At 39.3% G+C, this 11,829-nt stretch overlaps 1 protein-coding gene across 1 annotated transcript; it reads right to left on the reverse strand.

The window, feature by feature from the left end:
* Positions 1-5,094: 5,094 nt before the first annotated feature.
* psmd14 (proteasome 26S subunit, non-ATPase 14) lies at positions 5,095-8,804 on the reverse strand. Its single transcript, XM_003445731.5, has 11 exons — positions 8,652-8,804; positions 7,814-7,876; positions 7,490-7,561; positions 7,278-7,397; positions 7,043-7,113; positions 6,683-6,833; positions 6,420-6,527; positions 5,797-5,871; positions 5,588-5,713; positions 5,409-5,471; positions 5,095-5,271 (listed from the first exon to the last, which is right to left on the reverse strand). The coding sequence occupies exons 2-11, from the start codon at positions 7,859-7,861 to the stop codon at positions 5,173-5,175; spliced, it is 933 nt and encodes a 310-aa protein (XP_003445779.1). The 5' UTR covers positions 7,862-7,876; positions 8,652-8,804; the 3' UTR covers positions 5,095-5,172.
* Positions 8,805-11,829: the final 3,025 nt, after the last annotated feature.

The following is an 11,829-nucleotide window of genomic DNA, read 5'->3' on the forward strand; positions in this document are numbered from 1 at the left end:
TGAGAGTCAAACACATTCAGTAAAAAAGACTAGATGTTACAGTTCCTGATAATGCATTGCTTTAGATGGAGAGACTCTTGAGGGATGGCTGTTATGATCAAAAGCAGCCCAGAAACTTTGCCAGCAGCACACATCGTTGTGTGCCTCAACTTTCTGTCTTTTACCCAGGCTAATCTGCCATTTTCCTTCCTTGGTTAGGTTTAGGGATTAGAGATCTGATCTAGCTTATCATTTTAAAATTTGGGACACATCGTCAGTAGTGGACCTTGGATTCATCGGGTGTTTCGGCCATTATCACTAGACACCCTCATCCAAGGAGGCCCTGTCAGGGTTGATCGGGCCCTGGAGTGTGTAACTGGTTTATGTTAACTTGTTATTTCTCTTCTTCTTTCTTCTATTTAGTTTCCTACAGTTTATTTTCTATCTATTCACTGCAACTGAGAAATAATACTTGACTCTTTAGCATTTATGGAGCCTAACTTCTTCAAAGGGATAGAAAAGGTGATAGAGAGAAGTAAGACAAAAGGGACAAGACAGGAGAGAGCAGAGAGGAGAGCTGGAAGGGGGGGTGCCCGATCTGGCTTCCCACACCTCCCCGCCGGATCGGGCTGTACGCTCTACCTCCCCACTGCCTCCCAGAAAAGGGGAGAAGAGCAGAGGGGAGAAGAGCGGAATATTTCTTTTCTCTCATGGTTAGCTGACTGCCTTAGCTGCCCAAGTGATGTCAGCCCTTTTTAACCATAGCCAGTGACTGGTCCTCTCAGCAGTGTTAGCTAGTTCTCTTATAGCCTGCCGTTGCGCCTGTCCTCTGATCCCAATCTCTCTAAGCAGTTTTGCTGTTGTACTGGAACAAAGCCCCACTTCCATATACTCACCACACACTCTGTGAGGTATACACCTGCTTACACTGGGCTGGACTGTCTTAATTCTTCATGGCATAGATTCAGTAAGGTGACGGTAACCATATCCATGTCCATATTGACATGACACCATCACACAGTCACTGTAGATGCATCAACTGCACCCTTGGGATGCTCTATGCTACGGGAAGCAGCCATCAATATGTATAATCTGCATTCATAATGAGATGGTCATGGCATCTGCTTCTGCTTCTGTCTATTTCAGTTATTATTGCCTTCCTATCACCTCTAAGCAGTCTGGGTATTCTCTTCTGACCTCTGACCCTCATCAACTGCTTCTCACTGGATATTTTCTCTTTTAAAAACCATTCTCAGTAAACCTTAGAGATGGTGGAAAATCTCAGTAAATCAGCAGTTTCTGAAACACTCAGACCATCCGGTCTGGTACCAACAACCATGTCACATTCAAAGTCACTTAAATCAACTGCACTGAGTTATTGCCATGTGATTGGCTGACTTGATATTTACATTAACAAGCAATTCAATAGAGTGCTGAGTGTGTGAGTGCATCAAAATAACCCCATGAAGAATTTCAGAAAGGGAAAGACAGGTTACGTTTATAACCAGAGATTATCATCCCACCACATTCTTACATAAACTGATACTTTGAAATGTTTATAACTTTATACATTTACAAAATGTTACTGATACTTTTTGGTGTTTGCAAAACTACAGCCTGAGTCATTATCAATTATTAAGAATGCCAGGCTTTTACTGATTTCCTGTTGGCTTTTCATTAATTTTTCATTAATTTAGGTCAAAGAATTAGAAAGGGTACTCCAGCTTCCTCCCACTATCCAAAGATATCTAGTTAGGTCAACTAGGGATCATGAATTGGACATTGGGGTGAATCTGAGGGTGAATTATTGTCTCTCGCTCTCTCTCTCTCTCTGTGTGTGTGTGTGTGTGTGTGTGTGTGTGTGTGTGTGTGTGTGTGTTAGCCCTGTGATGACCTGGTGACCAGTCCAATGTGTGCCATGCTTCTCACTGTATGACAGCTGGACGAGGCTTCAGTTCCCGGCAACCATGAACTGGACAAGCAGTTGAGAAAACAGATGCTTTCCAGTCTGTGTGACCCAGCTGTAAAATGCTTCCCGTACATCTTGGAATTTCATGTTTTTGATATCAAACTCTTATGAATTATGTGTGGGCTTGCTTTGTCATTTCCAAATGTCTTTGAGTGTGCTGCCTAATTGAACAGCCCTTTTTATAAAAAAATAATTTCTCACAGCTTTGGGTTGCAGAGATTTTGGTGAGGAGCAAAAATGACGTAGCCCAAAATACCTTAAGGTTGACAGAAGGGCAGGAGACCACGTCTGTCATAACTATCTGTCCAGTTAGTATATACTAGATAGAGAGGAGCGAGACCATATGCTCCACGTTCCTCGCCATCACTGGAGTTGATGTGATATATGTTGTTTGTCTGGCTGAGATCCTGTGAACCCATTGTGTCTTTTTTCCCTTTTTAATGAACTAAGACGAGCATCGGCTGTTAGGCTCAGCTTTTGCTGTTAGAAAATTAGTTCACCCACACATAAACACGCCTTTGCATAAGCTGAGAATGAGATCTCTGTCAAGATGCTGTATGTTCAGCCATGTAATTTGTAAACTTTACTGTTAGTGCAGCCTCTCAGTTCATACCAAGGTCTACAGTAATACATCATTACTTTATTTGTTCCTCCTTTCTAGAAAAGCTGTTATCTGTGCAGTTTCTTTTCCATATCCTCACCGCTGATTCACATACGAAGTGACGCAAACGTCAGCAGAATCACACTAAAAAGGACCTTTCAGTCTCACTGATTAGTCTTTTTTTTAAAAACAGGGAAACATCATTATTACTCATATTTTTCCTGTAAACTGACTTTGTGCAAACAAGTCTTTCCTTGGTCAAGAAAAACCTTTCACAACATCTGGCCAGTTGTCACTGTCAAAGTCTACAACTGAGAGATGTTTTCATAAATGCAAGCACAGAGGGTTTACAACAAGGTGCAAACTACAGAGCTGTACTCTAGAACAAATAGGTCAGCTTAGACTTTCCCAGAAAACAGAGTCTGCACAGTTCTGGAAAAATTCTTTCAACAGATGAAACCAAGATTAACTTGTACCAGAATGGCAGGGAGTGAAAAGGAGATGACGAAAAACATCCTGTAAAACATCTGTCAGTGTTGTGGCATGAGCATGTGTGGATGCCAGTAGTATTCGTTCAGTGGCAGTTTATTGATGATGTGACTGCTGATAGAAGTCGCAGGATGAACTCTGAAGTGTTCAGAGCTGTACTCTCCCCTCAGATTCAGCCAAATGCTGCAAAAGTGATCCCACGGCGCTTCACAGTGCAGATGGATAATGGCCGAAAGCAAAATGTGAAAGCAACCCAGGAGTTTAAAAGGACACAGAAATTGGATATTCTTCAATGTCCAAGTCAGTCACCTCATTTCAACTCAACAAAGCATGCTTTGCAGCTCCTGAAAACAAACCTGAAGGCAGAGAGGTCCACAAACAAGCAGCACTTGAAGTCGGTGAAAAATATATTAGTGGTCCAACTAACTTTGAGCACCTGAAAACGGAGCCCTTCATATAAAAAAACATCAGTCCAAAACTTTTATAAAACCCCTCAAAACAAAGCCTTAAATTAAGTCTGCGCCTCACAAATGGTTTGATTTCTTTATTTCTATAAGTACAGAAGAAAAAAAGAATTAAAGTTCTCTCTGTGTGTATAAGAGCGTGTGTATGCATATGAACCTTTGTTTCTTCATTAGCTGAATTATGTAAGTGTATTTTATATAAGAGCATTATAGTGTTGGGGATTCTCAACCATTTCAAAAGAAACAGCTCCAGGCCCTGAGGAAGGAGCCCATTTTTACCAGGTCAGCAGTCAACTGATTTTAATACTGTATTGACTGAAGGTGGGGATACTGGCCCTGTGGCATGTAACCCTGTCCCCATCTAATGGTCAAGAGAGGCGTTACACGAACACACTGAGGCTATGTCCACACGTACCCGGGTATTTTTGAAAACGGAGATTTTCCGTTTTCGTTTTAAAAAATAATCCCGTCCACACGTAAAGGCAGAAATGAAGGAAAACGCTGCTAGGAACATGCCAAAGCAGCAGGTGGCGCTATATTCCTAACCGTGTAGAAATGTTGGCCAATCAGAAGTCTAGAAGCCTCGGTGGGAAAAAGTAAACAAAGATGGGGCATAGAAGCAGAACCGAGTCGTATATATGAAGGGACAGTAACTGTGTGTGTATATGTAAGCATTTAAACACTGCAGAGAGTACAATTAACAGTAACAGTATTGTAGAAATTCATTTCACCGAAACAACAACGTGGCGCACACTGTGACGTCAAAAAAGGCGCACACCTTTGACACTGCGTTTTCTCCGTTTTTCTCGTCCACACGTAAATGCAAAACCGGAGTTTTAGAAAATATCCACCCTGGCCGGAGTTTTTAGAAATCTCCGTTTTCAGTGACCGAAAACGCCGTTTACGTGTGGACGAAAGGTGCAAACGCATAGAAAAATCTGCGTTTTCAAAAATACCCGGGTACGTGTGGACATAGCCTGAGTCTCTGCTGAGTCAGCTCAGTGCCATTAGAAGCTTTGGCACAAAAGAATAAAGTTGTTTGCCTTCTGTGATGTCTGTAAAATATATTCTGATAAAAGCAGTTTCTTCATGGTAGTTCTTTTTTTCCCAGTTTTTGTTTTAAGCTACTGAAACCACCAACAACGGAAAACATCTGGCTGCTAATACCTGAATGTTCTGTAAACACTACAGTTGAGTATCAGGAGTAAGGTGGTCATGTATATTGTGCTGGCACTTATTTATCAATGTTCAGTTGTTTTTACAATCTGTTTCAGAATAACTGATTAATAGACTGCACTGCTTAGTGCAAAATGTCAACTGGACTCCAGTTTCTGACAGACATTACATCACCTATAAAACCTATCTGACATTTCTGGTCCTTTCCTATAAATAGCTGGGTATGTTTTTGCTTATTCACAAGTTGGCACTTTTTGCGTCGCATTATCTGACAGGTTACTTTTCTTATATTTGTAACATTGTCTTGGATTAAGCTTTTTCCAAGTGTCCTGCATTAATTAAACTAGATTTCTTTCCTCCTGTAACTGTTAACAAGTTCAGTTCACTACAAGTCAGTCCAGACACAAGCACAGGAATTACTGTCATACATACATTTATTTTATATAAAAGAAAACAAGGGTTGTAATATTAACAGTTATACACACACAGCCCAATCACTGGAAAACTACTGTATCCAACATGGCAGCTAGGCACTGAACAATGTTGGATGTCATTAAAACATCTACGTGCTCCTCCAAGTGCCTCTTGGGATCCTGTAGATTAAATAACAAAAATTTTAAAAAATTAAAAAGATGGAAAACATCAACCACAGGGTCAAGATTTTCAGATCCTTTTTGAGAATTCCCTGGTTTCAATAAAGTTTATAATAAATACATAAATAAAAATCTACCTGTTTTCCAACATTCTTGATTGCCAGCTGCTCGGGGGTCATTTTGTCCTCTTCTTCAACGGCCTGAGGTGGAAATATGACAGTATGTCAGTATTGTGGAACAGTATGGTAAAAAAAATAATAAAAATAAAATAAAAAAAACACTATCTGCTGCTGAATTACACTATTTCAAGTCGTACCTTATTGTAGTTCTTAGCCAGCTCCAGCATTTCTTTGACGATGGTCTCATTGAGCTTGCAGTGCTCGCTGTAGTCCTGCAGGGTCAGACCCTCCATCCAGCTCTTCTTATGCAAGTTCAACAGCATCTGAATAAGAAAAGTCATGTTTAATATGTTCTACCACAAATTAACAAAAGCAATAACTCTTTAATAGGTTGTGAGACTCAAACCTTCTGCTCCAGCTCATTTTTCCTGTAATTGATGGTGATGGAGTAGTAGTGTCTGTTGAGTCCGTGAATCAGGGCCTGAAAACACAAGAAACATCAAGTTTAGCATTTTTTTCCCTTTTTGGATAATGTCAACAAACATTGTACAAAAACATCCCTAACACTGGATTTGTTTTGAATTTTAAAAAAAATCTTCTTTAGATCTTTTACATTGATTTAGTTTCAATACAATGGCTGGAAATGAAGTGTGATGAATGGCGGGGCGCACAGCTGTTCCTGTTCTTCACGTGTCTCTGAATGCAACCATACTGGTGCCAACTGCTTCAGGTATATGCTGCTATGCAATGATTTAACTGCATGTAAATAAAGTTAACTGAATTGTGTTTGTTCATGTTATAACAAGCTGGTTGTTGAGGCTAACTGAACACTAACAACAAAACACCAAACAGCTGATGTTATCTGCAAATATTCAAAGAAAAATCTGAACATAATTTTATGGAGAAGCATGAGTGACTATTACTTTGCATATGATGTTCAGAAACTGGAGATAACAATACACTTTGCAACCATCTGTTAGGGGATTTTAAGAAAAAACCCATGTTATAAGAACACAAACAGCAGGTTACCTGTATTGAAGGCTTGTTCAGATGACCCAGGTTGGATGTGGTTTGTCTTGGTTCGTGACCCAACACCATCATGTTGGCATTGATCAATCTGAAGGCATCAATAACAACCTGAAGATGACAGTGGAGGAAAAAACATTTTACAATTAAATGATCATCATCACTAATTCATTATGAATTCTCACTTAATAATTGATCTTGTGCGCTGCACTTGAAATAATAGAGGCTGATTAGAGGGTTTCTCCTTGGTACCCACTCATCCCTACCTTCCCTTTGACGCTCTGAATTGGATCAACGACCACTGCGACGGCTCGCTCTGACAGAGCCTCAAAGCTCTGCTGTGTGTTGATGTCCACACCAGATAACCAACAACCAAACCCAGGGTGACTGTGGTACCATCCCACCACCATCTCTGGTCTGTTAAACAGCACAGGAAGAGGACAGCAGACATATGTGAATATGATTTTAGAGACATTTAATGTAAATTTTTTCATGAAACTTTTCAATTTCTCTTGTAAGCCTTCAGTTTATACATCAGTTACTAGCTAAGCAGGTATTTGATCAAACTGTCCTTTTGAAAATGAGTTTTTATTCATTTTATATAGTTTCAAGTATTAGCGTGTTACCTGCCGGTCTGCTTTAGCATGTCCAACATCTTGGCCTGAAACACAGGATCCACTGCTTCGACACTCACACCCTGTGAGGCACAAAATTGTGATTTTGTCAAAAAGTATAAAGTCAACATTAATCATCACAAATTTATTTCAAAATTGGTCATATCATGATACAAACAAGGTGTTTATTATCCAACTGTGCACTCCTTGGTAATCTAGAGGAGGAGATTGGGACAAATGAACTTACCGTTCCTGACTGCGGCATGGCAAACACATCAATCACTCGCACTGTGTAGTCATCAACAAATTCTCCCAGCATCAATCCCATGACCTCCATGGGTACACCAGCACGCCCATGTTTCAACATCTGAGGAATAGCAAATACCATGAAAAGTCATCGAGATGGTTTTTTATGGACATCATATATTTACTGCTGATGATGTGGTGCAGAGGTGTTACCTTGAGCAGGGCAAGAGAGGAGATGTACACCTGCTCTGCTGTGTCCACAGCAGGTGCATCTGTTGGGGGGCCCTGAGGAGGCGGAGCAGTGTTTTTTTATTAGTTCAGGCGTTTGTAAGACAGCAGCAGCTTTTACTAATCACCACAATCCAGGTATCAGTTGGAATTATAGACCATACAATGTACATATGCATTATATTTTTTCTGGTAATATTTATTTTAATGGCAGTAACCATCTGGTAAACCTGCAGCACACAAACACTCCCCTTTAGCCGGTGTATTTTCTATGTAATGTAGTTATACTGTTGGTTATCTTTATGTTACCTGGCCAAGACCTGGCATTCCACCTCCGAGCCTAAGCAGCCGGTCCATAATGAGATGTGTTAACTGAAAAACAGAAACAAACAAAAAAAAAAAACTTTGTTAAACTCGTGATCAGGACATGATTTGTGAAGATAAGGAACTATTACATATAACTCCGTGAGTCCACATTTATTCAAAGCAAACTTATAAAGATCAGATTTTACTCTGTTTGGACAATCTCCAAATTAATAAGATTACCTATATATTACCTAAAATTATATTTAACTGCTAACATTAAAATAAATGTACCTTATACATATTTTATTTTAATATTTTGGTTAATTTTGTTTTTTATGAGATTAGACGTTATGTATACAGTGTACGTAGGCCTAACGAGTAAACTCGAGCAGAAAATTCGGACTATTTCTAAGCTCTGTGTGCAGAAATTGAGCTAAACTGCACTGTAAATAACACAAAGAAATACATTAATTAATCAAATATCCATTCTCCGCAGAAAGGCTAATGACAGTTAGCTTCAATGTGCTAATTCACACATAATCGTCAAACGCAATACGGCAACATCATAAGCCTGATAAAACATTATCGGCTCCTATGTTTTAGTTAATGTATCATTACATGCCTGTGGCTGATGACTATAGTATTAGCTTGTTTACTGCCTTAAGCTGCTTTTAGCTCAGTTCATGGACACAATTAGCGAGGTGCTAGCGCTAGCCTGTTTGTGCTAACTTAGCCTGCACCGTTTAGTACAAGAAAATGACTAACAAATTGTTTACACTAATTCCCTTTCATCAGATTTAATGACTTCTGTGAGCTATGTTGAACGTCTGCCTCCACTTACCTGCTGTCAGACCTGTGTGGTATTCAGAAGAGTTTGTTTTTCTGGTCGTAGCCGTAACAAACCACCCGGCTACAATGAATCAGCCAGAATCGTCTTTTTTCCCACAGAGTAACTGTCGCACTAATGACGTATATTGGTGGAGCCCGACTGGCATTTGCAACATTGAGACACTAGAGGGAGCCACAGTTATTTATGTAAAGTCATTTAGGACAACAAATCGATTATGTGTAGAATTCGACAACAACAACACGAATAAGAAGAACCAGATTTATACCAAATTTCTTAATAATATTTTATTTATTAACTTTTCTGTTAATCTAACCAGTTGAATTATGGCTACTTATATATCAGCTCATCTTTCTGTCAATATATACATATTTTTGAAGTCATTTACATACCCTCATCATGGACATGACTGTCATGTTAATTGTGGACAACTCGGCCCTTGTGTATGCTGTATAGTTTTCCAGGGAGGAATGATTGTACAGGTTACACATTTAGTGACTCAAGAAACAATAATTGGGTGTACAGGCTTGAATTTACTTTGGATTTTCTCTAAACCACACAGGGTCAAATATAAATATACACATCAACTTATATTTAAATGTCTATTAACAAGCAACACCTTGACCAGATGCTTTTGCTAACCATCAAGTCAACCCAAACCAATTGTAACCAAGTTTCAACCGTCTCATTGTTTTTGATGTGATTTGATTTGAGGTGAAGTGGAAGAATTTGGAGGCAGCCCTTCATTATTATTCTTCCATCCATTTTGTGCAATGTACTACTGACCGCAAAACAGCCCCAGAGCATGACACTACAACCACCAGGCTTTTTGCTTGCTTTAGATTTTTTGGAGCAGTGGCTTCTTTCTCTCTCTCAACCCATGGCCATGTAAAACTAGCTTCACTGTGGACAGTGACGCTGGTTTTCCAGCTGTTTTCAGCTAATAGAAGGCGTGAGCTTTGGTTTCTGAACATCCTCACCAATTTCCTCTCATTTGAGGGTGAAAGTTTTCATCTTTTTCCAGAACTTGCCAAAGTGGTGACACATCCGAATTACTGATGACCCTGGAATCTGCAGCTGTTTACAAATGGCCCAAGAGATCTTCCCAACTTGTATAACTCTAGAATTCTCTTTCTTAGATCTTCACTGAGTTCCTTGGATGTTCCCATTGTTCTGAGTGTTGATCAATCCAGTGAGTGCTGTCAAACAAATCCTTTTTATTTATTTTCTAAATGTAATGAATCTAACCAGTTGCCAACTCCAGCCCTCACATCAGTATCATTTCTGTGGAAAACAGTGGTGTATAAAGTAAATAGTATTTTTATATAAAGGCTGAAGACTGCTGTGATGTTTGCATGGTTTCTCCTTTTTCAGCAATCAAGCATTTCATTGCTCCCAAAGGAGCCGCAAATGCTGAGTCAAACCACACCATTACTGGAGTTGTGAAAAAGCTTTTCTGTTTGTTTCCTGTATTCTAGCCAGACAGGAGCCACTTCTACAGAACAACTCGTATGATCTCACCCAGCACCGTTACTAGCCACACTGCGACGCTAGACGCGTCAGCTGCCACGCTGATGGCGCCAAGGGGGTATTTCAAATTCCCTAATTCTTTGGTGGATGTGGACAGAGCAGATAATCATCTACATTCCTCAGTCCCTCCCTCTTTAAACCCTCAGGACCCCCTGCTACATCAACACAGTTCAATACACTCAGCAGTCTTAACCAGGATGTGCTTCCTTATGATGGGTTTCTTTGACCTTTGGGATCCAGGGCTAAATTAGTAGGGCATACATTATTAACTTTGCCTCAAAAGTACATTGTTTCAGGGCTTTCTGCTGGCTTATTGTTTATTATAGTTTAATACATACAGTCATTATTCTACCAAAAATGATGATAGAGTCAAAACAGGGAGAGAAGAAATTCTTAAAACATCTGGAGGAATTATTCAGAAAACTAAAAATAAATTCTATGAAACAATCGACTTATTGGATATATTAATTATTTATAAAGAAGAGCTTTTAAAAAAAAATAGAATGAAAAAACAAACAAACAAACAAACAGATGCTCCATACACAGATTTAATTCATCTACATTTGAATCTTTTGTGAAACCTCATCTGTCACCAGCACATTGGATGTATTGGATTTATTAATCAAACATGGCCTGACTTCATAAAAACAAGTGCACAAACACATTTATGAAAACAAATGGTGCAGCTGACTGTTCAGATAGGAATGATTGGACTTTTCAAGTCATATCAGAAGTGGCTTGTAACTCAAAACCAGCATGAAACCTTAATCCTACCAGCAGAGGAAATAAGGAAGAGAAATTTGATGCTTTAAGAGCTTCCCTGCACCCTGATGGGATTTGGATTTAGTGCTGCTTTATAAATCTCCAGCAGGACTTGCAGCAGGATGACTACAAGAGGCAGGCACTGCTTTGAGCCTTTAAATGTTTGTATGTGAATACAAAATCAGTGTAATTAGATCAAAGTGAAAAAGGTGAAATGGGTGCTCTAAAAGTTAGAACCAACACATCCACGGCCACATCTATGTGTGTGTGTGGTCTCTGACACCGTTTCCCCCTTTTTGTATGTGTGAATAAACATGAAAACCTCTTGATAATGGTTAGGACGTGCACTATGCGAAGTCCATGCTTCAGCTTGGGCTTGTATGCCATCATTTTCCTATTATCCCTTCATAAAAAAACAAAGGCAGAAACGCTGCTGAAAATATAGCAGTTACCTTCTTTAGAAACCCAAAAAAGAGCATCATACCGATTTTCTATGTGCTTATTAATTATTATTATTTATTCCTTTTCTGTAGCAGCTTGTTTCATTTCTACACTCAAATGCTCTGCATCATTTGCACAGGTGAAAGACTCAAACTCAATCCTGAAAAGATTCTGATGACCTGCACACTGCTGTGGATTCGTTTTCTTACACAATTAAGGCAATGCACTGTGGTAAATGTGGTGTCATTTTGCGGTACTTTACTTACTATCTATGTCAAATTAGGCTACCGTGACTGTAAATTGACCCATATACAGAAGCAATGTGTTGCTGTGTGGATGTGAAGTTTATTTGCCCTATAAATAAAAGACTACTTTACTCAAAATTTCAGATTTTTGTACAGACTTTTTAGTTTTGTTTGGTTGTTTTTTATAATAAAAT

Source organism: Oreochromis niloticus, linkage group LG1 (assembly GCF_001858045.2).
Source record: "Oreochromis niloticus isolate F11D_XX linkage group LG1, O_niloticus_UMD_NMBU, whole genome shotgun sequence".
In the NCBI taxonomy this organism is placed as follows: Eukaryota; Metazoa; Chordata; class Actinopteri; order Cichliformes; family Cichlidae; genus Oreochromis; species Oreochromis niloticus.